Source organism: Struthio camelus, chromosome 3 (genome assembly GCF_040807025.1).
Source record: "Struthio camelus isolate bStrCam1 chromosome 3, bStrCam1.hap1, whole genome shotgun sequence".
Lineage (NCBI taxonomy): Eukaryota > Metazoa > Chordata > Aves > Struthioniformes > Struthionidae > Struthio > Struthio camelus.
Genome location: NC_090944.1, coordinates 131,752,053 through 131,779,237, shown reverse-complemented (window position 1 = coordinate 131,779,237; position 27,185 = coordinate 131,752,053). Strand labels below are relative to the sequence as shown.

General features: G+C 51.2%; 1 protein-coding gene and 1 long non-coding RNA gene across 4 annotated transcripts in view; one reads left to right on the top strand and one right to left on the bottom strand.

Annotated features, from left to right (window-relative positions):
* Positions 1-17,172, bottom strand: part of BCL11A (BCL11 transcription factor A) — a 90,157-nt gene extending 72,985 nt beyond the window's left edge. Inside the window, exons 1-2 of one of the 2 annotated variants that reach the window (XM_068940374.1) lie at positions 16,181-17,172; positions 10,412-10,741 (exon numbers count right to left, since the gene is read on the bottom strand). In XM_068940374.1, the coding sequence (XP_068796475.1) occupies positions 10,412-10,741; positions 16,181-16,235 (385 nt within the window). In that variant the 5' untranslated portion in view covers positions 16,236-17,172. The remainder of the gene's footprint in view (positions 1-10,411; positions 10,742-16,180) is intronic. The other variant, XM_009673933.2, reaches the window with a different exon arrangement.
* Positions 17,173-17,512: 340 nt separating this feature from the next.
* Positions 17,513-26,741, top strand: LOC104143443 (uncharacterized). Of its 2 annotated transcripts, XR_011140527.1 has the most exons (3): positions 17,513-17,941; positions 18,430-19,226; positions 20,744-26,741. It is a non-coding gene; the product is annotated as an uncharacterized lncRNA (long non-coding RNA). The 2 variants fall into 2 exon arrangements; XR_011140526.1 differs by lacking the exon at positions 18,430-19,226 and having other exon boundaries at positions 20,451-26,741.
* The last annotated feature ends 444 nt before the right edge of the window (positions 26,742-27,185 follow it).

The following is a 27,185-nucleotide window of genomic DNA, read 5'->3' as shown; positions in this document are numbered from 1 at the left end:
ATCTTGGTGCTATAAAACAATTTTCACCTTTTTTTTCTCCTTCAGCAGCCTGACAGGCTGGCCTGATGTGTGCCGAATGCACATGTTAATAGGCCAATCAAAAATGCAAAACAATTCGCAATTACTGCAAGGACCTAATGGTCATTAGAATTTACAACTAGGTAATGAACTAAAGTCTGCCCACACCATGCATATTCATAAAGCAATTTAGCCTTTGAAGATTAAAGAAGTGCTTAAAATTCAAATGAGCTTTAGCAAATTATCAGTAAGATTCATCCAAAAAGCAAAAGGGTTTTTCTTCCTGTGATTTCCTTATTTTTTTAATGCAAAATTGTTATATCTTCCAGACTGAGCTTAAACTAAACACAGGGCTCCAAGTCAAGCCAAAGGGGCTAGAGACAAACAGAGGCAGAAAACATTGTTATGGACTTTGTTCATAAAACTAAGCCCTTAAGAGCCAAACCTATCTCTAAACATGGTAATTTATCAAAAGCGGCACAGACTCGCTCATAGGCAGTATTGTGTGCTGCTCTCCGAGAGCAGATTAACAAGATTTCCGCCACCCTCCAAAAAAGCCTTTTTCCCCTCAAGTCACATCTTCCGTGTAAACATCAAATGTATTATAAAAACATTATTTTCATCAAAGGGCAGCGATATTATTTCCCCCCCCCCGAAAAAAAAAACCACACACACACACGCACGCACGCACGCACACAAAACTTTGTGCAGGGAAAGGCGGCGCCGAAGGAGAGCGAGCCCCGCGCTCCGGCGCGCCACGAGGAAAGTGGCGGCGCTGCCAGGCAGGCGAAGCGCCGCCGGCGCAGCACGCAGGCCGGGCGCAGGCCGGACGGGCTCACGTCAGCCGCCACCGCCGCCGCGCGGGGGGCCGGTGCCCGTCCCGCGCGGGCTCCGGCCCCGCTGCGCGCCTGCCTGCGGGACCAAGGCGGGATTGGCGCGGGCGCCTTCGGGAGCCGGTCGGGGGAGCTGGGCTGTTGGGAGGGAAGGGTTTCGCGAACGACGCCGCGCTCGTGCCTCCGAGGTGAAGTGACTTTGCAGGACTACAGCGCGCGTGCGTCTGAGGAACCGATATCCCCGTCCGGCGCGCGCGCCCTTCCCTCGCCCGCCGCCGTCGCGAGCAGGAACGACGCAGGCGGACGCAGGCGGCACCAGCCCCCGGCCTCCGCTCCGGACCGGTCCTCCTGGACGCTGCCGTTGCTTCGCGGGAGGGGAGCGCAGCGAGGGCTCATACGGGACGGCACAGCACCAATTGGGATTAGATGGAAAACAAAAAAGTTTGGGGACGAAGGCTACGCTGCCGGGCAAACGGCTCTCGAGAAGGCCGCGTGTCTCCAAGGGCCTCCAAGCCATTTCCCCTCCTGGAAGGTTTTTTTTTTTTTCCTCCCTCTCCTCCTCCCTCTGCTTTTAGAGGGCGAGCGTGAGAGTACGAGCGCACAACCGGGCTCGAAATATTCCTTAAAATAAAGCAATTAACTTATTTCCCGCATGCGGCAAGCAGTCGTGACAGACTACGCCGAAGAGAAAGCGGGAGCCGCGGTCCCCGAGCCCCGGCCAGCACAAAGGAGGCAGCCCCAGCACAATGCCTGCTGTCAGCAACGGCATTATTTTTATACAGGAATTTTTATCTCTATTGTACAAACAAGTATGTGTCTGCGCTGACTTGTTAAGCAATCCACTTGTATGTAGAATAAGATTTTTTTTTTCCCTGCTACCAGTCGCACAGCTCGAAGATCAGAAGAAAGACATACTCTTTGAAGCTCCTCAAATGTTTTAGTTAAAAGGACAGCAGTTGTTTTCAAAGATCCAAGAGTATCTTTATCAGAATTTAATTTTTCCTTATTGATTTTTTTCTAACATAACACAAATTTAACATAGGACAGTTTATAGTTTATTACAAAATAATACAGCCTCTGAATAATCTCTCAGGAGGAAAGACTCCTCTCTTTTTTTTTTTTTTCCCACGTAACCAACAGCGTTTTACCTCCTCTACGAGAAAAACGCTCCCCAACTACTGTTTCCCTGTGCGCAAAAACTATGTGCGTGTGTTTGTGTGCGTATATATATATATATATACGTACACACATACATGAAAATGAAAATGTTAATATTAGCAATAAAGGACACACAGCGAAAAGCCCTCGGTCACGCGCATGCAGTAAGCGCTCCCTGCCCTTTCAGCGCCCTGGCTGAAGCACAACAATTTTGCTGATTATTCTTTTACTCCCGAAAGAATAAATGCAACAAAACCAAGGTGATTCAGGCAACGTCCGGAAAACCAGCTGGGATGGTGCAGCAAAGTAACGTCGGGTGACAAATCAACTGCTGTGAATTTTTTTTTTTTTTGGGGGGGGGGTCCTATTTTTATTTTTGCATTTTAGATTTCACTGGCTGCTAAAATCAATTAAGCAGGCACCGAATGTAAAATTAAACTCCTTGCTTCCTAAGGAGTGAGGAGCTATAACGTGTGTTTATTCTAAAAGGTGGTAGTAGTAGTAGTAGTAATAATAATAATAATAATAATAAAAAATAGTATCATCCACACCACCACCACCACCACCACCACCACTGAAGGCAGGGTTCTTCTTTAAGTCTTTGTTGTTTCACAGCCATTCTATTGTTTATTTAGGCAGAGGTTTTTATATCTAAAGCTAAGATCAAATTGCAGGTGTAATTGTTCAGCACTTATGCAAAGGACACGGAGGATCCGAGCACAAAGTCGCCGGTTCGGAGCGGCCGCGGCTCCCCAGGCGGCCCTTGCCCCGCGCACGCGCTCCCGTCCTCCAGGGTGAATTCAGCCTCCGAGGCGGCTTCAGACCTAAATAACACACCGACAACGCCTACCTGTAAGGGCACGGTTTAAGCACCGCTTCTCCTCGACAGCTATTTTGCAGGGTTATTAAGCCTCATTTCCTTGACGGTAATGCAGTTATTTGTTTTCACTTATTCCTCAAATCTTGGTATTTTAGCTATTAAAAGCTAAACACAAAAAGGCGAAGCTCGAGCCGGCTAACGTATACGGCCATGAGACAGGGGAAAGCGTTGCTTTACAGCAACGCGCGCAGGTAAAAGTTCCCGAGGAATTGCCTCAGATGAGCTTGGAGAGGTCTCCAGGGAGGGCAGAGAGAAGAAACACTTTGGAGCACCGTCTGCAAACTTCGAATTCAGCAGCCTTTCTGGCAGTCAATTTGTTTCAAGTGTTTTGTTTGGGGAAATGTATGTATTTTGCTTTGTACTTTTTGTGCATTTACTACAACTGCTTCTGACAGCTGTTGATTCAGTTAAACGAACACGTTATTAAAAATCCTCTACCATCCCCGCGCTGGAAAATACACCTTTTAATGGCGTTTAAAATTTGAACCTATAAGAACAAGCAAATGAAAGCTCTGGAAAGACTCGCTCGCTCCCTCGCTCGCTCCGGGTGTAAAGCCAGGGCTGCATCTGCAGCAGGGGGGCAAAGCGGGCTACAGCTCCCTGTCTGTGTTGCCTGTATTTTCTTTGTTTCAACCAGACACCAATATTAAAAAAGAATGAGAAGCAAAACAAATGATCTCAAGTACAAAAAATAAATGGCTGCTAATACTTGGAAAAAATACAATACTCAGAAGGCTGACACTAATGTGTTTCAAATAACTCTGCTACACGCCACACACTTCATTTTCCTTCTCCATTTACTTACTTATTAGCCAATTGTGCAAAGGAAAAACCCCCCTATGCAACGCGGAGGGGAAGAAGCGGACCTTTTCATTTTGCTTTGGATCAAAGGCGAACCAGAATGCAAACTGTGGCATACCGCGTATTTTTTCCACCGCTGTCACTCACCCTGGGCTATCTAAGTTTCATACAGTTCCCCAGACCGGCCGCACAGTAAGCGTGCTGCGTAGGGCTTTATCACGGCGCGGGCGCGGGGCGGCATTGATGCTCCGGCGGCGCGTCTGACGGGACGCTGACGCGCGCCCGTCCGAGCTCGCACCTGAGAGCGCCGCCGAGGTAGGGGAAGCGCGCGCCTACCGTAAGGAAGAACGGCAGCTGCCCGCGGGGCTGAGCCGCGGCGCCCCGCACCTCGAGCCTCTCCCTCGCCCGCCCGGCGCCGCAGGAGCAGCGAGCCCCGCCGCCAGCCAGGGCCTCGCTCGGCGGTTTCAACACCGCGGGGCGCGCGCGCCTCGGCCCAACGAAGGCCGGGGAGGCGAGGCCCCGGCGGAAACGGGCGCGCGCAAGACCCCTCGCCGAGCCGGCAGGACGCCGACGGGCGTCGAAACGGGCTGGGCGCGAACAGCGCGCCCGCTCGGGGCGCCGTGCCCGGCCCCGGCCCGGCGGGCGCTTCGGCGCCCGCGCGCCCCACCGGCGGCTCGGGACCGCAAAGGGTAAGTTGCGTGGCGTGGAAACTCATTACCGAACGGCAAACGGACCGTCCTAACTGCTCAGATGGTTTGTGGGTGCGTTAACGAGCCTGTTATTTTTAAAAGTATGTAATAAATCACAGCAACGCGTGTACTGATATCAGCCGTTATGGGCCCAAACCTGCTACCCCTGACGCTCACAGGAGGCAGACTGGATCTCGCGCGCTCGTACAAAGTGAGATAAAACACGCTCGTTAGCCCGGGGGGGCGGGGGGGGAACCCAGAAAACAACAAAAACAGTTAATTTTAGGGCCACGTTCCAAGTAGGAATATAGGTCTTAACGTATTAAAATATATGAGCTCGGCATATTTTATGAACTTCTGCAATTTCCCCAAAATTGACACATAAAATCAAGACCTCCTAGACAGAAACCGGCATTAAAACGTGTACCAAGTTAAAAATAAGACCTCCTTGGAATAACAACGTTGCTGACAGAGCCATGACCCAAATGAAATCTGAACAAGCAGAAAGGTACTAAAGATCCTCAGTGATTAGATCTCCTGCTAAAAAAAGTGGCAAAGCGCCAGGCCATGTCCAGCTTGATGCTAAATGCCTTTTATTGCACAAAGCTGGTACTATGGGATGTAAAAACAGACTGAAGCGTCAAGTGAATTTTGTCCAAAAAATTTCTATAATGAGGAAGCGTGCAGGCAAACAAATGGAGATTGAACTCCCGTTGCCTGACACTGCCTCTCCAGCCTCTTTCATTGTCTTTATTATTCGAATTAAATAAAAAAGAACTCATGTGCGGAGGGCTGCATATGCAAAATCGTGTCACCCTAATAGGTCTCCTTCTCTTTAAGACAGGTATTACAGAGATATGGAAATCTTTAGGAAAGACTTTGTTTCTTCTACCAGCCTAATTGCAGAGTGTTTCATTTACCTCTTCTCGCTCTCTCTGCCTCAGTTTCCATCTCGCAGCAGTGGCTGTTTAGTCTAGCTGCACTGAACCTTACTAAGGACGCTATTTCCAAAGCTTGTAGCCCGCAACGGTGACGTGCACCTTTTCAGATCTACACGAAGTTTCATGCACGCCAGGCTGCCTCTTCAACCACAAGCATTTTGGATGCAGCTACGTTTCAGCCCATGGTGAGCTTCACAATTAAATGTCACATACAATAGCAGAAGGAATGCAAAACATATTTCTAAGCCTCTGAACAAGAAGATCTGATTCGCAGGAAACAAAAAAAACACGAGTGACTCAAGGGACTGCGACACGTCTGACGCTGCCCTGGAATAATCACGCCGAACCAGAGGAAAACTTTCTACCCTGCTTCTGCTCTTCAGCTGAGCTCGTATTTGTGTTTCCAATATTAAGAGCCATTTTTATACTAACTGTCTGCAGCAGCAGGGAATAGGAAAACTAACACAGTCTTTACCTCTTACGAAGGCCGATACTGATACCATGTGTTTGCTTCTTCAAAAAAACGTCATCTGTACAAGGCGATGGGGCAAACGGACAAACTCTTGCCTCCTCTCCGCACCCCTCACGGAGCAACCTTACAACTCAACTTTTGGATCCCCTACGTTTTTTACGTTTTGCCCCCCCAGAAGCGAATTTCACAGCCACACAGACCACCGCGTTTAATTAAGCTTTCAAAAGTCTTCTGACAACGCCGACAATTGCGAGACACTTCTGCAGCTCAATCACGCAATCATTGTGACAGTTCTGTTTACAATTTCTCTTAGAAAGAGTTTCTCTGACACTGTACTTTGACAAAACATCCAAGCTGCCAGTTCACAACCTTTCTCTGTCTTATTTACAAATACAGCTTGCACGCAGGACTCCAGATCTCACGAGCGCGAGCCTCTGGAGAGCACCCTCCCTATTTCTCCTGCGTGTCACTGTTTCACCCAGCCCACTTCGACCTGCCAGGTGCCTCTGCACGGAAGAAAGTGGACGAAATGTGAGGTTTTTTAATTTTTTTCCAGGAATGTAATTTCAGCTTTCATCTCAGTGTCCAGATGCAATGCTAACTATTGAACGCAGATGTCACTAATTTTCATCTGGAACCGAACAAAATAATACAGAATCGCAGTTTACGACCCGCAGAATTATAATGGCAACTGCTAATAACGCTGCACGAAAATTTCTGTGGCATACAGACTTCGACCAGCGTCCAAGAAATGACCTCCTGGGAACTGCAACGCTCAAACGTACTTGGTCCAAAATTTAGTACCAACTTGTGTCCGTTCTCCCTTCGATTATTAGAGACAGAGCTAGTTATTACTTTGGTTTTTTTCCCCCCCACCCATGTGTTATATCTGAACACAACAAGCAAATTGAGAATAAAGGACTCAGGCACTAAAAATGACCTCCCCTCCTCCTGCCTCCTCTCTTGGTACAGTAAGCATGGCATTCACAGACACCCAGGCACAGCGACGGACGGGCATGCACGCAGCACTCCAGCGTCCAGCTGAATCCAGGCAGCACTGCAGAGCTCTCTTCACCCCCAAAATAACCTTTCACTAATTCCCCCAGATTTATACATTCAACAAACAAAACACCAAAACCCGACACCGGCGGACTATAAATATTTCTTCAGCCTTTTCAATAAGCGAACAGCAATTTTGCATTCACTGATCTCCAGATACTTCAGTTAATATTTCCCCCTATTGTAAAATATGAGGCTGGAGAACTAAACCCCTGCCGTAGCACTCACTGCAAATCACAGGCGGCTGGTATCTGGTGCTGAGTGTTTGACATACATATTGATGAAAGCTGCCTCATTGGACCCACACAACATATCCTATTAATTTTCAGTTAAATTTATGACATTTCAGCTACAGCGCTGGATCAGCATCACTCAAAATTTTATATCAAGTCAAAGCTACACGCACGCATACACCCACACAGAAGAGACAGGTATGCACGCCTGTGCGTGCATGCATCTTACATATACTACCCAGGTTGCACACGTGTATGTGAGCTACTGTAACCACTCCTGCCTTTGGAAAACGGTGAGAATAAAGACAAGCCTATCGAAGCTTAAAACCGACATCCTTTTTCCCTCCTGTTTGCATGAGTCGGTGCCTTGTTCCTTGTCTTTAGATGCACTGATCCTTAACCGTTGCTTATCTTAGGACGATCTTTTACTGTAACACAGCAACTTCTTACCCACAAAACGGCACACAGAGCATAGGCTGTACCCACAGCCAGCCCACAGCACCTCTGTCAGCCTAACAGCTGATCGGCTCCAGTTTTACACTGCTATTACAGACCTATTTTCTGGACTCTTACCAGAAAGAATCAGCCCCCTCAACTCCTGTTTATTTTTCTAAGGGTAGACTCTTTCCTTTTTTTTTTTTTTTTTTTTTAAATCACATATTCAGCTATATTTCTGCATTATTATGAGCAGCATTTCAGTCTGCTCTCGCAAAGCAACGCAGCCGTAAAACACTGGAGCTGGGAGCTGCCCGAGCTGCGCTCCAGGGGCCTTCCAAAACGCCAAACTCCACAACTTACTCAGACGCTCCTACTGCTAATTTTCTGCCGGGCAGGAGCTATCACAGCTCCAGCCAGGGACACCCTTCTCTGCGGCATGTAGCTCAAGTAAAAAGTGAAATTAAAAACCCGGGGTGGGCGGGGGGACAGCAGGAGGCTCCCCGGCTCGCGGGGCCAGGCAGCTCCTTTCCCCCTCCGAAAAGGCCAGCCGACCTGAGGCTCGGCGCAAACCCGACGGCTCCGGCCCCGGCTCTGGGTCCCGGCGCGGGAGAAGAGCCGGGCCGCGGGGCTGGCCGGCCGCCTGGGCGCCCCAGTGCCGCGCGGACGTCGCCCCGGCGGAGCCCCCGCGCCGGCCCGCTGCCCCCCGCTCGCCCGACCGCGGCAAGGACCGAAGCAGCTCAAACCGCGGCCCGCGCTGAAGTCAGGGCGCCGCGGCGTCGCGCGAGGCCCGCGGTGGCTGGCGCGCCACCCGGGAGCGGGCGGCTCTGCCCGCCGTCTCCAGCGCCGAGCGGCCGCCGCGGTCAAATCCTCCGCCGAGGGGCTTCCCCGGCCAGCGACCGCGCCGCGCGCCCGTCTCGGAGCCCGAGCGACCTATTTGGGACCATGGCAAGAAGCGCGCCGTTAATTCCTGCTTGACAGACACTGTGTTTTGTCTCTTAAACAGAGCAGCTCAGTATGTAAATACCGTGTTGCATCATCGCCCCGTCCCTCCATATTTGGTGATTTAGTATGGCTCCAGATCTGGGAAGACGACAAATCCCTTCCGCCAGGCTCCTGCCATTAATCATGCCCTACGCTGCTGCTGGGCTTCCGCCACGTCGCGGGCAGCGCTTGCACGCGGGCACTGCCCTGCGCCTCTCCCGGAAAAAAATCCTCAACGCCCAGTGCTGAGAAGTTGAACCTACCGGATTTTTTTTAAATATCTTTCAAAATGTAGCGTAACAGTAGCCGACCCTCTGCGTCTTTGAGCACACGGGTGCGTGTGTGTATACATATATACCCACATGCATTACTTTGCAGTAATAGCATATTCATTCGCATTATATAGTATATATATAATAGATGGGTGAGCATGCATATGGCTTCGCGTGCGTGTGTGCATACACGCAGACGCAGACGCACGCTCATAGCCGTTCGCTGCTACCACAAAACCTTCAGAAATACAAATATCAAGTATGATTTAACGGCTGGGTTGGAGGCTAGGAAGGCTGCGAGAACAGCCCGAACCTCCCAGCGCCTGCTGCCCTATTATGGTTTACCTCCGTGGGCAGCGCGAGGCGAAGGCGAGCTCCAGCGCCTCACGCGGTTGCGCTTACGCCCCGCACTCCCGCTCGCGGCACGCTCTCCTTCGGGCTGCTGCAACACAGCACCAGGCGATGCCGGAGCCGCAGCACTGCCGGCCGGCCTTTTTTTTTTTTTTTTCCCTCTTTTTAAATAAACAGGTTGGGGCACGTGTGGGTTTTGATACGCTACAGTCTGGTATTTTTCAAATAGTACCGTTAGCGTGATTGAAAGTGATTTGCAACGCTCGCTACAACCGGGCAGTATTCTTGTTTACTAACAGGATTTTGAAAACAGAGTATGCCTGTACGCCTTCTTCGGCTCCCGGTGCTCCTGCGCTTTTCTCTCCCATAGGAAGTTCTGTTTTCTTAACCTCATTTGCTAACGTGTTTGCACAGTGAATGGCTTCCCGGTTAAAAAAAAAAAAATTACGCTAAAAAATGGAATTATTTACCTTTTTTTAAAAAAAAAAAAACCCTACATTTCATATTGTTTGTTGCACAAAACAGAACTCTGCCTCGGACATTCGTACGGCTGACATGCGGTTGTGTACGCCACAAACAAAATCAAGATACATCTGTCAAAACCACATCAGAGACAAGGGAGAGCGCAGAGAAGCATTCATCATTTGGCTGAGGAGGCAGGCTGCGGAGAGCGGCCTTTCCTGTCAAACCAACCTTTTGAAATTTCCAACATGCCCTTAAACTTTCCGAATAAGCATGTCTGTGCGCTTCAGCGACTGCCCTCTCTACTCTGGCCTGGCCAGTCGAAAATGGCATCTTAAAGTCAAGGTCGGTGGTGTCACTTTGCCATGGGGCTGTGTTTAATTACAGTCCATCCGCTGACAGCCAATATGGAAGCAAGGCTAGCTGATGCGCAGTTAACTCTTTCACCCCTGACTTTACCAGAGACTTTAAAGCTACTTCCTCTACCGCACAGCGGGCTCTGCGCTCTCCTCCCGCAGCACGGCGCAGGCCAGGCGCTGCGAGACGGCTACCGCAACGCAGATGCGCCACGAGAGCGGCCTCGCGCGCCGCCGCCGCAAACGCTCGGCAGCCTGCCGGGTGGGTGCCTGTTGATCCTCCGTCTCCTCAGCCTCTAGGAAACGCTAGCCGTGCGCTCGTTTCTGAGCGAGGGCAGGACGCTCGGCACGCCGGCCGCCGCGGCGGACGGCACCGAGACAGACCCAGCAGCTCGCGGCTGCCAACGCGCTACGTTTCAACTGCAACGGAAATAAACTTGCAAGCGCTTCTCCTTGCTTTAATTTACCTGCTATATGTTCCTGTTTAGGGCAAATTCCTCTAGATGACGTTGATAAACAATCGTCATCCTCTGGCGTAACCTGGATGCCAACCTCCACAGGATTGGATGCTTTTTTCAGCTCACTTGGTGAGGGTGAAGGTGGCTTATCCACAGCCTTCTCTAAGCAGAGACTGCCATTGCATTGTTTCCGTTTGTGCTCAATAAAAATAAGAATGTCCCCCAACGGGAAGTTCATCTGACACTGGCCACAGGTGAGGAGGTCGTGGTCCCCTTCTGGAGCTCCCAACGTGCCATGATCGGGCTCGTCATCAGTGAGAATGGCTTCGAGAGGTTCGGCTGCAGGTTGGGAAACAAAAGGAGGATCATTAGCGCTCTGGTGGAAGGAGCGGCGCGCGGGGAGGGGGGGGACGCGCCGAGCCCCCTCGTCATGAATATCGCACCGCGCTCACAGCACCCATAGGCTCCCTCCCTCCCCCAGACCGGCGCGGCCCGGCTGTTGCCGCTGCCACGCGCAGCGGCATTTCTCAGGCTCCGGGAGCGTTTTGCAGCAGCAGCAGCTCCAGGACGCAGGGCTGGGAGAGGGAGCGCTGCCACCGGAGCCGCCTCTACAGACGGGCACTAATTCCTCGCTGGCTTTAACAATTTAGTGGTAAAATTAAATGAATGGGCTCAAAGAATACACTGTAAAACTACCGTGGTGCTTTGAAGAAAAGCGAACGCTGGGTTTTATTGCCAGACGCATTATTTATGTCTACGAATTTGAGGCGAAAAGCATCCCCCCCACACACACACACGTGCGTGTGTATTTTCCACGAGCCAGCCTCGCTTTCTGAAATTAAGAACCATGAACTACACGTGTGTACGCGCACGCAGAAGATGCTTCAACATACACGTGGCGTAGGCAGCACCGAGGCCGCACAGGTAGCGCGGGAGGACGCGTGTGCTGGAGAGAGCCCGAGCGCCGGCACGGGCGCACACGCGCGCGCGCGCGGCACCCAGCTCACGCAGGGCCCTCGCAACGCGCCGACGTCGGCGTCCAGCCGCCGCAGCGCGTCTGCGCCTTCCAGGCTGCACACGCGAAACGCAGCGGTTACGCGTGGGGCGGGGGGGCAGCGGATGAGAAAAATAAGTACCGAACGGAAAGGTAACTTATAAAAATCAAGTGCAACAGAAATTCCTGCAGGGCCGGCGGGGAGGAACCGCTGACTTCCAGCTGCTCCTCCGAATCCACACAAACATCAAATTCACGAGCAATTCCACCCAGAGATACTAACTGAACAGGATATTTTTTTAGCACTTAAGAACATAAGCCAACCAGTCTTTTTTTTCTTTTTTTTTTTTCCCTTCTGAAAAAGGAGCACCTAAATTATCTTGTATTGTCAGTACCGGGGGCCTTCACCATATGAAAATCAGCATGGCCAAGGGAATGCCACATTTCATAACAGGAGTGAAAAGTGCTTTCTTTAAACTCAAAATACCTTGCCTAATGTTGTCAAAGTTGACAAATTTTCTGAATGAGCTCCAAAAAGCTTCATTATGAGGCTATTTCTGCTCACACGCTCCTCAGCGGATGCTCTAACAAGGTAGACATGTCTGTCTTTTCTGTTTGCTGGGCTTTTTTTAAACTTTGCGCAGAAATATCTTGGCACTGTGCGTGCAACATCCACCACTACAGCCTTTCAAGAAAAAAAAAAAAACAACAGCCGTGTGTCGGTGTTCCCGTATCTGCGCAATGCAATACGTGCACTAACCACAACAACAAAACCGAAAGGGTACGACAAACACAAAACACCCCAAAACGCTGCCAGGTAAGGCAGGCGAGGCAGCATACAACTCTTAAACAGTTAATCAGTCTGACCTTCTTTAGCTAGCTGCCAATTTCACATTTAATGAACTTAAAGCCACAGAGAATCAAAAAATAGATTTTAATTTGACTGCACAACATTGGAAGTGATTTTGATAAAGTGCAAAAATCCAGTGAACTCAGGTTAAATTTATTTCAACCCTACCTAGGCTGCATATTGAGGAGGAAGATCTAGAGTAGCTCCCAGTTGTGCTGCATAAAATAATATTGAAAGAGCACACTACCTTGCCGTACCTTAGCTCCAACTAGGACACAGGGATACAGTCCGTAATTTCTTGCCTCTAGTACTACTTCTAATTTAACATAAGGTCAACCACAGGAATATGAAGGTTACATTCATATTAATAAAAACAATATCTTAATCACTGGGGTTTTCTTCTCAACTTCCAGACCAAACGATAGTACACAACACGCGTTCGCACTCCCGCGGTACAGAGGAAAGAGCAGGATGTTTCTGCAGCACTTCTGTGCATGTCATTTTTCTCCGTAGCCCTTCCTTGCGTTTGGTCACAGTGAGTAAATTATTACCGAACTGATCCCACCAGGAGCTGGCTACACGCATCAGACAAAGGTATTCTGGGCTGACGGGTAAATCTGCCTTGCGGTTTACAAACTCTCCACAGCCAAAGATGCAAAAGAAACGACATTCCCCTTACAGCTCACTCAGCGTGGAAGTCTGCATAGTCATTACTCAATTAGAATATTTTCCCGTGCCCTGATTTATTTCTGACACCGTCAGGATTATTTAGCAGTGGAAGGTAACACAGCGCTTAGACACCAGACGGTTAAAAGTAGCACTAAACAAAAATAGACTTTGCTAAAGTCTGTACTGACTGGGCTGATTTACAATCAAAACCAGGAAATGAAGTGGTAATTCAGAGGTTGCTGATTACACCTCCACATTTCACCTAATTAATTTTATAGGAGGCAAAGTTCTTGAAAATAACAAGATGATCAAATGTACAGATATAAAACCTGTAACCTCAACATTTTCTATGCTCTTAATGTAAATTATTGCTAATTAACAAGAATTATATCCTAATGTATGAAATACGGCTGGCACCGTGTTCATTACAAAACATTTGGCTCCTGGTGCAGGCAGAGGCAGCAAAATATGTTTTTGTTATTACTGCTGCTTTTAACAAGACGAAATAATTAAAAAAAAAGGCAGGTCTACAAAGAAAATACGAAAACGCAATTCACCTGGTCTTGCCACTGATTTGCAGGACGCATCTTTTAATTCTGGGGCAATCAAAATTCCCGGCCTAGGTGCCTAATCGCCCGTCCCTGGCTTTTAATGCAAACTGCGCGGCCGCGACCGTGCCCCTGCCGCCCCCCGGCCCCGCGCGCCGCCGCCAAGTTGCCGGGGCGGCGGGCGGGCGCGCAGCGCGGTGCAGCGCGGAGCGGAGCCGCCGCCGCCGGCCGGGCCGGGCCGGGCGACAAAAGGGACATCGGGGCGGGAGGGACGGGGCTGCCCGAGCCCGGCTCGGCTCGGCCGTGTGTCCCGGGCAGCCGGCGGCGGCGGGGGGCGCCGGGCCGAAGCGCTGCGAGTGAGGCCGAACTCCGCGCGCAAGTTGCGCGGTGCGCGGCCCCGCCCGGGCGGGAAGCGGCGGCGGGGCGCTGCCGCGGGGGTGCGCGGGCGGCGCGCCCGCGCTGCTCTGCGCTCAATGCAAGAAGCCAAAATTAAGAACAAAGACGAGGGGGGGAGAGGGGGGACGGGCGAGAAAGCGACGGGCGGAGAGGGCAGCGCTCTGCCTCCCTGCCCCCGCTCCGCCGGCGGACTGCGGCCGTGCACACAGCCATCAGGTTCAAGTTCGCTGCGCTGCCTCGCTGCCTCCTTTTCTTTTTTTTTTTTTTTCCATTTTTTTTGATCTCGCTCTGCCTCCTAGCGACGGAAACGCACACCCGCGCCCCGCCCGCGCCAGCCAGCAACTGGGCAAAACACAAAAAACCCCCCCAAAACCCACCCAGCTCCAACACATCCCCCCTCTCCTCCTCCTCCTCCTCCTCCCCCAGCCCGTCCTCCCCTTCCTCCCCCCACCCCCCCCGCGGCGGCCCCTCGCCGGAGGGACCCGCGCCGGGCCCGGCACAGCGCCCGCCGCGCACGTGCGGCAACTTGCGCGGCGGCCCGCGGAGGCCGGCGGCGGGCGCGGGGCCGCCCGGAGCGGCCCGCAAGGCACCGCGGCGCCGGGCTCGTCGGAGGGCGCCGCAAGAAGCGGCGGGGGCGAAGGACGGGGCAGAGCGGGGGGCAGCTCGCCCGCCCCCCCCCCTTGGCGCTTTAGGGGCAACTTTGGGCGCGCAGGGCTGCGCCTGCCTCCGCGGGGCCGGCTGCCTGCGCAGCGGCAGCCCCGCGCCAAGGGGCTCCGTGTGCCGCCCTCGCTCGACGCGTCCGTGCGCCCGCGTGGGAGAAATGGCAGCGTAAAGTTTTGCAAAGGCAAGAGCGAGCGGGGATTGCTGGCCGAAAGAAATCGCCTTGGGTTTGTGCGATCGCTGGGAGGGAACAAAACCCGCCGGGAGTAGTGCAAAAATGAAAAATAAAAAGAAAGAAAAAGAAAGGAGAAAGGGGGGAAAAAAACACACGAGAAGCATGCATCGTTCTCGCTTTCCCCCAAGCTCACCCCAAGGAAAGGGGGATTTTTTTCTCCCTTCCCACCCCCCTCACCCCAAACCTTTCCAGCTCGAGTTGCCTTTTGTTGTGCAAAGAGCGCTCTGGCTTATCTTGCATCTAGCCCTGGTGTGTGCTGTGCTGGCTGGAGGGAAGGAGCCGAAGAGTTTTTGTTGCGAACAGTGTTGTGGGGCTTGGGTTTGTTTTTTCTCTCCCAGGGAGAGCAGATTTGGTTTTGTGTTTAAATGCAACGGTGAGAAAGCCGTTCCCGGCGTGTGCGTGTGTGTGCGCGCGTGTGTGTGTGTGCGTGTGTGTGTGCTCAGCCTGGGCTCGCTCTTGTCTGTGTTTGTTGGCAGGAGGTTCCCCACACACGCGGTGCTTGTAAACATTCAGACACGAGATTTTTCCCAATCAAAATCCACTTCCACTTTTTTTGAAAATCTTCCAAAAAATAGTAAGAGAGCGAGAGAGAGCGAGGCGAGGGAGAGGAGAGGAGAGCGAGGAGAGGAGAGGAGGGAATCCCTCGCGGCGCGGCGCGGCGCGGCGCGGCTCCCCGGGCGCCCGGTGCCGCCGGTGCCGCCCCCAGCCCCAGCCGGGGCCCGAGCGGCAGCCGGCGGCGGGGCGGGCGAGGTCGGGGCGGCGGAGCCCCGCGCGGCGGCGGCCGCCACCGCGGCCCCGGGGCGGCGGCGGCACCGGCCCCGCAGCCCCGGCGGAGACAAAAGGGAGCAGCCCCGCGCGGCGCCGGCCGCCGCCGCGGCCCCGGCGCCGGGAAGGTGCCGCGGGGAGGGAAGGGCGAAGGGGCGAGAGCGGGCGGCGCGGCGCGGCGCGGCTCCCGCCGCCGGACTTTCTCCTCACTCCACTTGCCCGCAGCCCGGCCGGCCGGCCGGGGGTGCAGCGCCCAGCCTGCCGCTCCTGCGCGCCTTTCCCTGCACTTTCGCCCGTCTGCGCGCCCTGGGCGCCGCCGCCAGCCCCGCACCTCGCCGGGCGAGAACTGCCGTGCCCTGCGCCGAAGAGCCGCGAAAGCGAGAGGCGAGAGCGGGGCGGAGAGGGCAGAGCGGAGGGGGCCGAGGCAGAGCGCGGTCCGAGGCGCGGGGGCAACCGAGAGAAAGAAAAGAAAAGTCATCAAGGTGATTACATTAGAGCGGGCAAAAATAACCGTCATGCTAGGAATTCCGAGCCGGTGTTGAGTTCATTTTTCCCCACTCACTCACTTTCACTCTCTTTTATTTTTTTTTCTTCTCTTTCGCAAATTAAAATTTAAATTCATGAAGGAGGAATTAAATAAATTGCTCTCTGGATTACTTACGTGAAAATTCCCGTTTGCTTAAGTGCTGGGGTTTGCCTTGCTTGCGGCGCGACATGGTGGGTTGGTGGCTTCGGTGGCTTGTGAGTCGCTCGGTTCACATCGGGAGAGACGGGTTAGAGAGGAAGGAGACTCCAGAGAAAATATCTTCATCAATGTCTTTTGACATCCAAAATAAATTAGAAATAATACAAAGATGGCGCAGGGAAGATGAATTGTGGGATAGCAGTCATGGCTTTTTTTTTTTTTTTGTGCAAGGGAAAAAAAAGAGAGAGAGAGAGAGAGGGAGAGAGAGGGAGAGAGAGAAGGAGAGAGAGAGAGAGATGAAAAAAATGGCAAAAGCCCCCCTGAGCTGCAAGTTCAAGTGCGGACGTGACGTCCCTACGAACTTGAACGTCAGGAGCCTGGATGGACAGAGACATACAAAACATGGGCAGGGCAAGCCGGGGAGAGGGGAGGAGGGAAGGCGAAGGCAACACCAATGGACACTCATCAGGGGCTGGACATGAAAAAGAGAGCAGGACAAGCCAATGGACAGTGCTCGCAGGGGGGAGAGGGGAGGGGGCGCGGCGGCAGGGGGGGCACCCGGCACCGGGCGCACGCTGCCTAATGGAGCAGGGGGGCTGGCGGCGCAGGGGAAGGGAGCCGGACTCGCTGCGCGCAAGTGGCCGCACAGCAGCGGGTGCAGGAGGGAAAACGTAAGAGTGGCAAGGAGGGAAATTAAACACGCACACGCGGAGAAAGAAGGGAGGAAAGAAAGCAAGCAGGCGGCAGCAGCACACACGCCCCCCCACCCCCGCTGGAAAAGCAAATACATCAATGAAGCAAAAGAAACAGAGAGGGCTGCAGGGCAGGCTAGCCTCGGGATGTGCAGAGGCGGTGGGGGAGCTGGGGGAAGCCAGGTAGGACCAGAGACCACCCAAAAAGGAGGAGGGGGGCCCATGCGGCTCCCAGCTTCCTCGCCGGCCCCCCCGAAGACGCCGAGTCCCCTCCTCCCGGGAGCCGGGGCCCGGCCCCGAGGGACGAGGCCGGCGGCCCCGCCGGGCGCGGCGCCGAGGGCTCGGCCGGGGCTGCGGCCCGCGGCCAACTTCGGCGGGGAGCGGTGGGCCGCGCCGGCGCGGCCCGGCGCAGCGGCGAGCGGCGTTTCACGTGCGAGCGGGCGGCAGGCGCAGGAGCAGCAGCCGCAGGGGCAGGGCAGGAAAAAGGGGACAACGGCACCGCGCAGATTCTCCCCCCCCGCTGGCGGCGCGGAGCCCCCCTCCGGGCTGCGCTGCCCGGGCCGCCCCAGCGCCGCGGGCTGCGGCAACCGCAAAGCGGGCGCAGGGCGGGGGGAGCCGGGCGGAGGGGACCGCGGGGGCAGCGCCGAGCCGAGCCGAGCGGAGCGGAGCGGAGCCGAGCGGGGCGCAGCGCTGGTGGTGAGCGGCACCGAGAAGTGGCTGGAGTTGGGAGGATGCGGCAGCGGCGGCGGCAACTTCGCCGAAAAGACACACACACACATACACACACATACACACACACACACACGCACACGCACACGCTGCCGGCACGGGGAGGGATCAGGTTGCAGCAGAAATAAGCTCCGGAGGCGAGCGGGCGTTTGTAGCGAAGTGTGCAAAACGAGTGCGAGGGGGATAAACGTGCGCAGGACAGAAGTGGAGAGACAGAGCTCCGAGCAGTGCAGCAGCTCCGGAGGAGGAGAGAGATGGCCGGGAGAAAAGATGTGGCTAGAGCGCAGGAAGGGGGCACGAGAAGCTTGCCGTGACTGTAAGAAAGACCTTAACGTGCCCAGCTGCTGTAACGAGGCCGTTACCCGGGGGGGGGGGGGGGGGGAGCGGGTCGGTGCGGGGGGAGGCGGCGGCGGGCACCGGGGCCAGGACCTGCTGCAGACGCGAGCCCGCCCTACCGGAGCGCGCCCGGGCTCCCGCCCGCCGCTGCCGGAGCTGTCACAAGTGCGTCTCACTTCGGCGTGGGATAGTTTCGGCTCCCGCCGCTCGCACGACAACAGCACCCCCTACGAGCGCAGCTCGGCCCGCCCGCGGCCCGCCGCCCCCGGCTCCCGCGGGGCCGCCGCGCTGCGCTGCGCTGCGCGGGCGCGGGCACGGCGGCGGCTCGGCGCGCGGAGCGGGCTGCCGGCCGCCGCGCACCCCGCGGCGGGCGCGACCTCGCCGCCCGAGCCGGGGACGAGCCGCGGTCCGTCTGCGCGGGCGGGCAGCGAGCGCGTATTCGCCGTGACTTTTTTTTTTTTTTTTTAGGGGGGAAAACAGTTTCAGGTGACGATAGGCAGCTGCTCCAGTCTTTTGGTCTCACGCTGCGTTTCAGGGTTGGCTGTCGTATCTGTGCATACATACGTTCCCGTGCAAAACGTGTATAAACAGGCGTGTGTGTGTACGGTAGATACATATTTTTTTGATATGATTTGATTTATGTATAATAGCGCATATAAAGCTTTTCAAGGTGGCTGCAATGTAAAAAGTAATGACTTTATTACCTCTGAAAGGTTCTGTGGTTCACATTTAACAGTCCTCTGAATTACAATTCATTACAGTTGTGCGCTCTCTAAAGCCAACATACATCAGAACACCTATCTGTGGTTATTTCCAGTAAATGACAGGCAACATTTTATTGATTTTCTTTAAAAAATCATAGCAAATTAAGCACTTAGTTACAAGTAAATCTGTTTTATTATTGCACTATATTTGAGATTCCAGAGGTGACCTCCTAGACCGCATCTTAAAACATACATTCAAAAGCTAATTTCACAGATGCTTTCGTGAATGGCAGCGAGAATGTTTCTACCATTAGTATGCCCTTAATTCCAGCATCATAAAAAGCCTCGAATTAAATGGAAACTCGCTCCCTTAAAACAGTATTTCATCCTGTCTGGATAATTATTAATATTGGCATTTGATCACAATAGTGCCGTGCTCCCCCTGCGCCCCCCCTCAGCACTTTGCATTGTCATGTGATTGGAGGGAGATAACAAACCTCAAGAAAGAAAAGGAGTCAGAAGACATTTTTAACATGCTCTAACCACAGATTAATAATCGAGGTAGGTTTTTATTTTATTTTTAGGAGAAGGGAACAAGGCTGCTTAACGAGCAGTAGTGGACACAGAGTAACTATATTTACAATCCTTGATGTGGCTTTTGGTGGGTAATAAATTATGACAATATTAAAATTATTTTCTGGCAGCCCAGTTAACTGCGTTTGGGACTGTAAAGCCCTTACTGATTCCATTTATGCCTTGTAATTACGGTCCATGGGCTCTCTCTAAACCCTTTGGTGTATATTGTGTGTAAACTTTTAGCTAATAGACCTTTTTTGAATAGAGGGACTTTTCTCAGTACTTCCTGCAGTATATATTCTGTCTCTGATCTCTGTATTTAATGGCCAAGTCCTGGTTTATGCTTTATAATGTGTTGACAAGTTTTCTAACAGACTTTCTGAAATAATGCACATATATTCACGTCGGTTAGAAACTCCACAGTATTTTTAGAGTCGAGTAGATCTATATCCTAATGCACTGAGAGGGAGTGTAAATCATAGAGGATTTCATAGCCCTTTCAGTAGTTTTCTGTATGAAGTATGAGCAGCGTGGCCTCCAGACGTAACCTTTTAGAAAAAAAGACAGTGCTTTTATTTTATGGTGTAAAGTGCTTTTAGCTTCAGGGCTCTGAACGTGCATGTGGTCAACAAACAGCTCTTGCGAGGGAGTTTGCTACAGCCCGAGCGCTAGCGCCGGGGAGCTGCCGCCGCGCCGGGGAGGGTTTCGGGGCCGCCTGCGGCCACAGGACGGGGCTGCCCCCCGCCCCCGCAGCCAAGGGCCGCCCCAGCGCCAGCACCTCGCCGGCCGCCAGCGCGCCGCACCCCGAAACGCCGAGGCGCTCGCCGCCCGCCGCCGGCTCCGCCGCCCGCCCCGAGGCGCCGCTCCGCGCCGGGGGCCGCCGCGCCCCGGCCCCGGCGCCGGGCAGCGCAGCCCCCCGCGGGCCGGCTCCGCGCCACTGGCCGGGGGGGCTGCGTGGTGCCCCGGGCGCTGCAGCGGAGGCGGCCCGGGCTGACCGCCCCCGGCTCGCCCAGCGGGTGAGCCGTCCCCGAGCTCGGCCCGGCACCAGCGGCAGAGCTTCGGGGGTGCGGGGCCGCGCTGCGGGGCGATGCTGCGGCGGCGGGCAAGGCTGCCCGGGAGAGCTGCGGGAGCAACGGCGGCGCCGCCGCTGTGCCACTGCGCCCTAGGCCCTGCTCATCTTGCATCACCCCGTCTACTCGGTGTTTCCAGGGCGCCTGTCACCTCAGCATCGCTCGGACCCTCAGAGCATCTTTAGCCTTCCCTGTACCTGTCACAAAGCGATGTTGCTGTGCTGAGTTACACTAATGAAGCTAGTGTGTATGGCGCTTGAAAACGGTCAAAATACTCAAATACTGCTAATGCCTAAAAATGCTGCTAAATAGAAGGGCAAGTGAAAACAAACCCAGACAAGCACTGAGGATGGCCCAGTGATTAGGCTCTGAAGACCCATGCAAACTTACGTGTTGCCTTTGGCTCCTCCACAACCCCTCTCTTTGCCCAAGTCCCACAGGATGCTCCGCAATCTTGCTGCAACAGTTTAAGCTGCTGTCATCTTAGCCACTCTTTCGCCAGAGACTCCCGGCCCCAGAGCAACGGCAGCGTGAGGAAATGTGGCCCCACATCTCAGCTGCATCTGGGCAAACTCTGAGGTATGTGCTGACACCAAGGCCATGGTGGTTTTGAGGCTGCCACACAAAGGTAAGCCAACCTCCAAGAAGGGTTTCCTTCATTAGCTGAGCAGCTGTCGCTGTTACAAAGCAAGAACTTCCTTCAGGGAAGCAGGGATGGATGCTGCAGTCCCTTCAGCTGTCCCACTGCCACTTGCCGCAAGTGAACCAGAGACCCTCAACCTCCAGGGAATGACCTCGAGCCGCTTAAGGCGGAGGAGGTAGGTCCCTGTCCCGCTCTGCAGTCCCAGGAGCAGAGGCAGTAACGTGCAGCAGCAAGGCAGAGTGGACAATGCGAACATTTATGTCGCAAATGTTAATTTAAGATGTAAATCTGCTAAAATTTATCTATCCCTCTTCTGATGCCTCAGCTCTCTGTCTCAGAAATAGTGTGGTCCTGCCTCCATTCGGGCTTGCAAGATGCTCAGAGGTCACAATATCAAGGGACATAAAACTGCCTAAAATGGAGAAGTACGTACGGCCTTTCTCCATCTTACGTACAGGCACATGCTCTTCCCATGCAGGATTAGGACCTAAAGTCGCAAAGGAGTGCAACACAGTTAATACTGCACACTGCTTTTCCTGCCTATCTGCTAATTTAGTGACAGACTTGGCAGTGGGTGAGTTCAGCAACTTCAGTGGGCAAGTGTTCCTGCTTTTAAGCTCCAACTGTCATTCATTCGTAGCAGGAATCTCACTTGCCAATTCAGTATAGAACATTAGGACCAAATACAAATTCCAAAATTATGCCAGTTCTCCAGAGATGTGTTGCATTATATAACGACAGATAGTACAGGGTACTTTCCTACCCCATGTTGACAGTCGCAATCAGGCAGAGGCAATGTGGGTGGAAGTGATCATCCCGGGCTGACTCCCCATGAATGAGCAAAGCACTTCCACGTTCTAGAAATAGTATTTGCATTAGTATTCCAGTATGAGAAGCTCTGGTACGCTGGTTTCCCTCCTCTCTTTTCTTTTTTAATAAATGCTCAAAATAAGCTCCAATTCTGCAAGCGCTTAACCACCAAGCATCGCAAACAGCAGCGAGTCCACGCAGGATCACACACATATGAGCGCCAGGTGCCAGAAGGATTTTGTTATAGGCTGCTCTAGGCATCTAGCCCAACAGCGCCCTGAGCCTTGACTGGACTTTCTGGAGATGACTACAAAATAAATGGCACAAAGCACTCGAGACCCAGGCTTTCAAATGGCAAAACTCTCCTTTGAAGTGTACGCTTCTGCACAAGCAACAGTTTTGCCTGTGCATGGGCAGGCAAGCAGGGGAGACAGGAAAGGCACTAGTTAAAAACAATGCAGGTAAAATCTCATTTTCAATCAAATACTTAATTTCAGCCAAACTGTGGTTTTAGTTTGTACTGCTCCAGTACACAGAGATAGCGTTAGCTATTGGTCATTCTGTATCTTTTTAGTATTTGTATATTTTTTTACTTTTAGAAATAATCATGTAACATATCCCCAGCAGTTTGTATCCTAGATTTCAAGCCAACACACTTTAAAATATATGCATTTAAAACCTCTTAAAACTTGGACCTGTCATGCAAATCCAGTCAGATTCTTAATTATAACAGCACCAGCAGCCGCTGTTAGAGTCCAATAGCGGAGCCTGCGTTACCAAAGAGGCACGCAGCAGTTAACGTCTGTCAGCACTCCTGTTACAATCCCCACCTTGAAGAGGTTATAACTTGGGCTGTGTAAATTTGATTGAGCTGAAACTTGGGACTCAAAAGTGTCAGTCCATATAGGGAATTATCTTATGAATAATTGGCTAACCCTTTGCTTGATTCACAGACCTTTATAACATGTTTTTAATGGGTTTTAATGTTTTTTTCTTTTACTGACATCTAGGGTATGAATTTGGTACTTCTAGCTCTTCTGAAGCTCCACACTGAACAGCATACATATAGGTACATAAGTTAAAGCTACAACACCACAGAGGAGTTCATGGGGCATGCAAGCCAACCTTACACACCTATGTGTAGACACAAACAGATGAAGAGAGCATGAAAAACAAATGCCACCGAAATCTACCTCAAAAGAGAGTTCTAAATATGTAAGACAGGGAACATAAATGCCTCAGGTACAGTCATAAAATGTGTCTATTTTGTACATCAGTTACATTGTGATATATTTGAAGGATAACATCTCTCTGACCAAACTGGCACCATCATGCCAAGAAGGGCAGGTGCTCACTGAACCAGCAATCCAAAATGTATTTCTGGCACAATATAGTACTGCGAGTAGGTCAACTCGATCATCTATACGTGCAGCGAGAATAGCTCAGGACAAGAAAATATCTGGGATAGAGCTGGTCACTTTGTTATCTAAGTTAACAGTTTCTCAGACTCTCTTTATCTTCATGGGGGTTTCCCCCCCCAGATGTGTGGAAGCGAGTCCCATGCATGCCTTGGCAGCAGAACAGTCATAACGACTGCGTTTTGAAAAGGATGAGCTATGCGACTTTCAGCATTAAGCGTAAGCTTAAGTATGGCTCTGTGTTACAAGGAATTTTACTGACAATTGTTCTCCATAACATTTTTCACTAGCTGTAAACCTCTGTTTCTCAGAGAGGATTTTTCTCTTGATCACTTCAGGTCACACTGAGCTGAAGCATGCATGGTTGGTTAAGGTGCGGACTTGGAATTTTCTTTAACCCTAGCAGAAAGCTATGGCAAGCGCAGGGTAGAAAGAGGAGCCACAGGACATGAACAGATTCCTCCAGTGGAGCCAGACCCTACAAAGTTTCCATGCCCACCTCACCAAACGCTTACAAAACAGGGACATTATGTTGTGATCCTGAACTCATGAGGACCATCTCTGCTGGTTTCAGGAAAAGTTTCGACTAAGCATCAGGCTCCCTCGCTGCAGGTTTATCATGTGCATATCGTTCTGAAATGAAGTGCTGTGAGAAGTCAGTCTCTCCTCTGTGTACCAGCAAGATCCACTTGGATCTGGATCTCACATCTAACTCCACTGATCTCTCCCTCCGTTTTTGCCATGTAGAAACTGATGACAGCCCAGCCACAGAGAGGTTGGTCCTTTGAGTCACTGCTAAGATCCCAAGTCATCCACTTATTTACTAAGAAACTAACTCCAAGCTTATGAGCAGTAAGGACAGCTGAATGACACAAGTGTCTGTTTTGATTCGTTTCCTGACTTTGGCTGCTAAGTTTGGGGAGTTTCCTGGCTTGTACAAAGCAAAGAATTATGGCCAACTGCCACAGGGAGATACGACCCACCAGAACAGAGGAAGCTGAACTCAAAAGTGATGAGCAAGCTGTATGGATAGGAAAGGCTAAGCCAGGCTCACAGCCCTGCAGGGCCAGATTCTTGGTGAGGTTCAAGCTAGGAACAAATAGCAAATCAGGCTGCCTTCAGCTCTGCAGCAGGTCCCAACACTCTGTAACTTTAAAAATGGACAGGAGTAACCAGTGCCTGACATGAAGGGATGTCAACAGGAAATCTGTTCCCTGCTTCCAGTTCACTGTGACCACAGTTGTTCCCCTGATATATGGCAGGCACTGATCCTAGGAACCACCATTTTTTATATATATATATGTGTGTGTGTGTGTGTGTGCACGCGTGTGTGTGTGTATACACACACATATACATATTTTACATATACATACATAATACATACATAATACATATATATATATCTCACTCCCACAAGTCAAGAGGAATGCATCCCAAGGTTCAAAATAGCTGCACATCCAACGGTGGTCGACTATCACACTTCATGTCCAAAATATCTGTTACTCAGTGAAGAAAGGTGGGAGGGCTGGGCAGACTCTGATTCAGACCATGCAAAATACGTGGGGCAACTACTGATCTTTTAACCAGCAGTTGTTTAGGAACAGGATCTTTGTAGGATCCTAAGGCAAAGCTCTTCACACTTCTGTGCAAGATTAGACCCAAGGGGCTCAAGCTGTCATCAGTCCCTCTGGGGAAGTCTGTAATGCTCTACTCCAAATCTGGCAGCAATGAAAAGGAGGAATTGCAAACACACTGTCTTAAAAAAATAAATCCAGCTATACCTCATTCACCCTTAAAAAATGATTTTGCAGAATGACAAAAATAATTCATTAACCTGAGGCATCAAAGGAAAGTTTCAGCACCAAAGAAGAAGTCATTTCCAATGAGATACTAGTTGTTTTGCTACACAAGATGAGGAAAGATTTAGTTGTACTTCTTGTATGCCAGTGAAAGCAGTACCTCCTAGTTCCTTGCATGCTTGGCTTGAATGACAGGCTAGGACAGGAGTGCAAGAGAAAAGGATTTTCTTCCTCTAGCCCTGCTTGATATATACCCCTACAAGAGCAATCTACTTGGCCTTGGGTACTGCAAAATTCTTCAGCATATATTTATCTGTTGGCGCATCAGCTGTACCTACATGCTTAAAGTAAGCACACGCTCAAGTGTCCTGTTAGATGAGTGCCTTAACTCTGCGTGCATCTTTTGTAAGTAACTTTTGTTGTGCTGATTTTTAAAGCTTCAACTTTTAGTCACTTAGAATAGCACTTAACTGAACTTTAACAAGTAAAAACATCATCCTCTGTATTAATTCTATGCTGACTTTTAACTTTGACTTTTAGTTTTAGAGAAGAAATGCATGTGCTACATGAAATGTTTTGCATGAGGATCTAGATGGAAAAGAGAGAATTCATTACTGAGATGGTAGAGATCTTTTTCTGAGTTTACAAATAATAACAGTTTTACTGGAGAATTTTTTTCTTTGATATATTTATTCTGTGCAACTCCTTCTTATGTGCAAAATTTCAGTTTAATTGTAAGGCTTACAATAATATTTTAATGCAACTCTCTGTAGTCGGAATAATGTATTATTAGATAGCCCAAAGCTGCACAGAAAGATGCAGTGCTGAGGTGCAGCAGGAGTGCTGGTGAATAATGTGTGATAAGAGCACACTTCTTTGAGCAGTTTGGATAGTTATGCCACCATTTGTTATTGTCAGCACATATAATTTTTATAGTACAATATGAATTCTGACTGCAGTGAAAAGAATGCCTTCTACCACTAGTATGAATAAGATTTCACTCAATTAAAATAACATGCAAGGATATTGTATAGTATTATATAGAAAGCTGATGTGCATAAAGTATGACTGCTGGGGTGGAGGCAGGGAAATTATTGTACTGATGTTATTGTGAGTTTCAGTGAGATTCAGTGAGGACTGTTGCCCAGCATTAAAAAAAAAAAAAAAAGGAAATTAAATACAGAAATCAGAAATACTAACAATGTTTAATATTACCATATTGAAATTAATACGTTCACAATTTAGGCTGTAATGTTCCCTCTCGTATCAAGTTTCACAGTATCTGTGTACCTAAAGAGAGAGGGAGATGTAAAGATCTAGACAGACCCATGGACTATCTATGCTGAAATACACCCGCGCTCAGATGCTACAGCAGTAGGTGCTACAGAAAACCCGGGGCTGAACGCAAGCCATTTCATACCGTTGGTCTCTAAACGTTACTCCCTGCTGGAGTCAGCGAGAAGTTTTGTCTCCATGTGGATGGAGCGGTGCGGTCCAACACAAGCGCCCACCCTTAAACGCCCCCCCCGCTGCTGCCCTGCGCACGGAGATACGGACGGCGCCTCGGCGCAGATGGGGTGAGCTACAGACCTGATAGCACCACAGTCACACTACTGCCCAGAACTGAAGATGTTCGAAGGTATGGGGCAATGGATGCAGTAGCGACGGTTCCTACAAAGAAGGCCAAAAGTGTCTGAGAGCAGAGGTGTCTCTTAGACAGCCGCTGTATTCAGACCCAATAAAAATGAAACTATTCTCTATTGAGACCTAATTAGCTTTTATATTCAAAGCCGTACTGCACATTTGTACATTGCTTATGAGTGAGACTAAAAAATATATGTACCATGACACTATACTTTTAAAGTGTCTATTGAATGCTTTTCCCATTCTCCAAGGATCGCCTCCCCCTTAGACGTATGCATTCAGTGAATATGACGAGGCTAATTATTTTTCCCTGAAACGATCAGTGCTTTTCTCTCGCGGTTTTCCCAGGACCACGGACCTCGCATCTCCAGCCCTGGAACTTTAAAAAAAAAAAAAAAAAGAAACTGCCTTCAAATCCTAAGACAAAAAAAACTGTTTGGTAAACAATTTTCCTGCCACGGGCTTCACAAGGATTACTCTTGTAGCAGAGCCACCGTGCGCGTATGATCCTTTTTTTCTTTTTTTTTTTTTAAGGGGGTTATATATTTTTCTGTTACCTT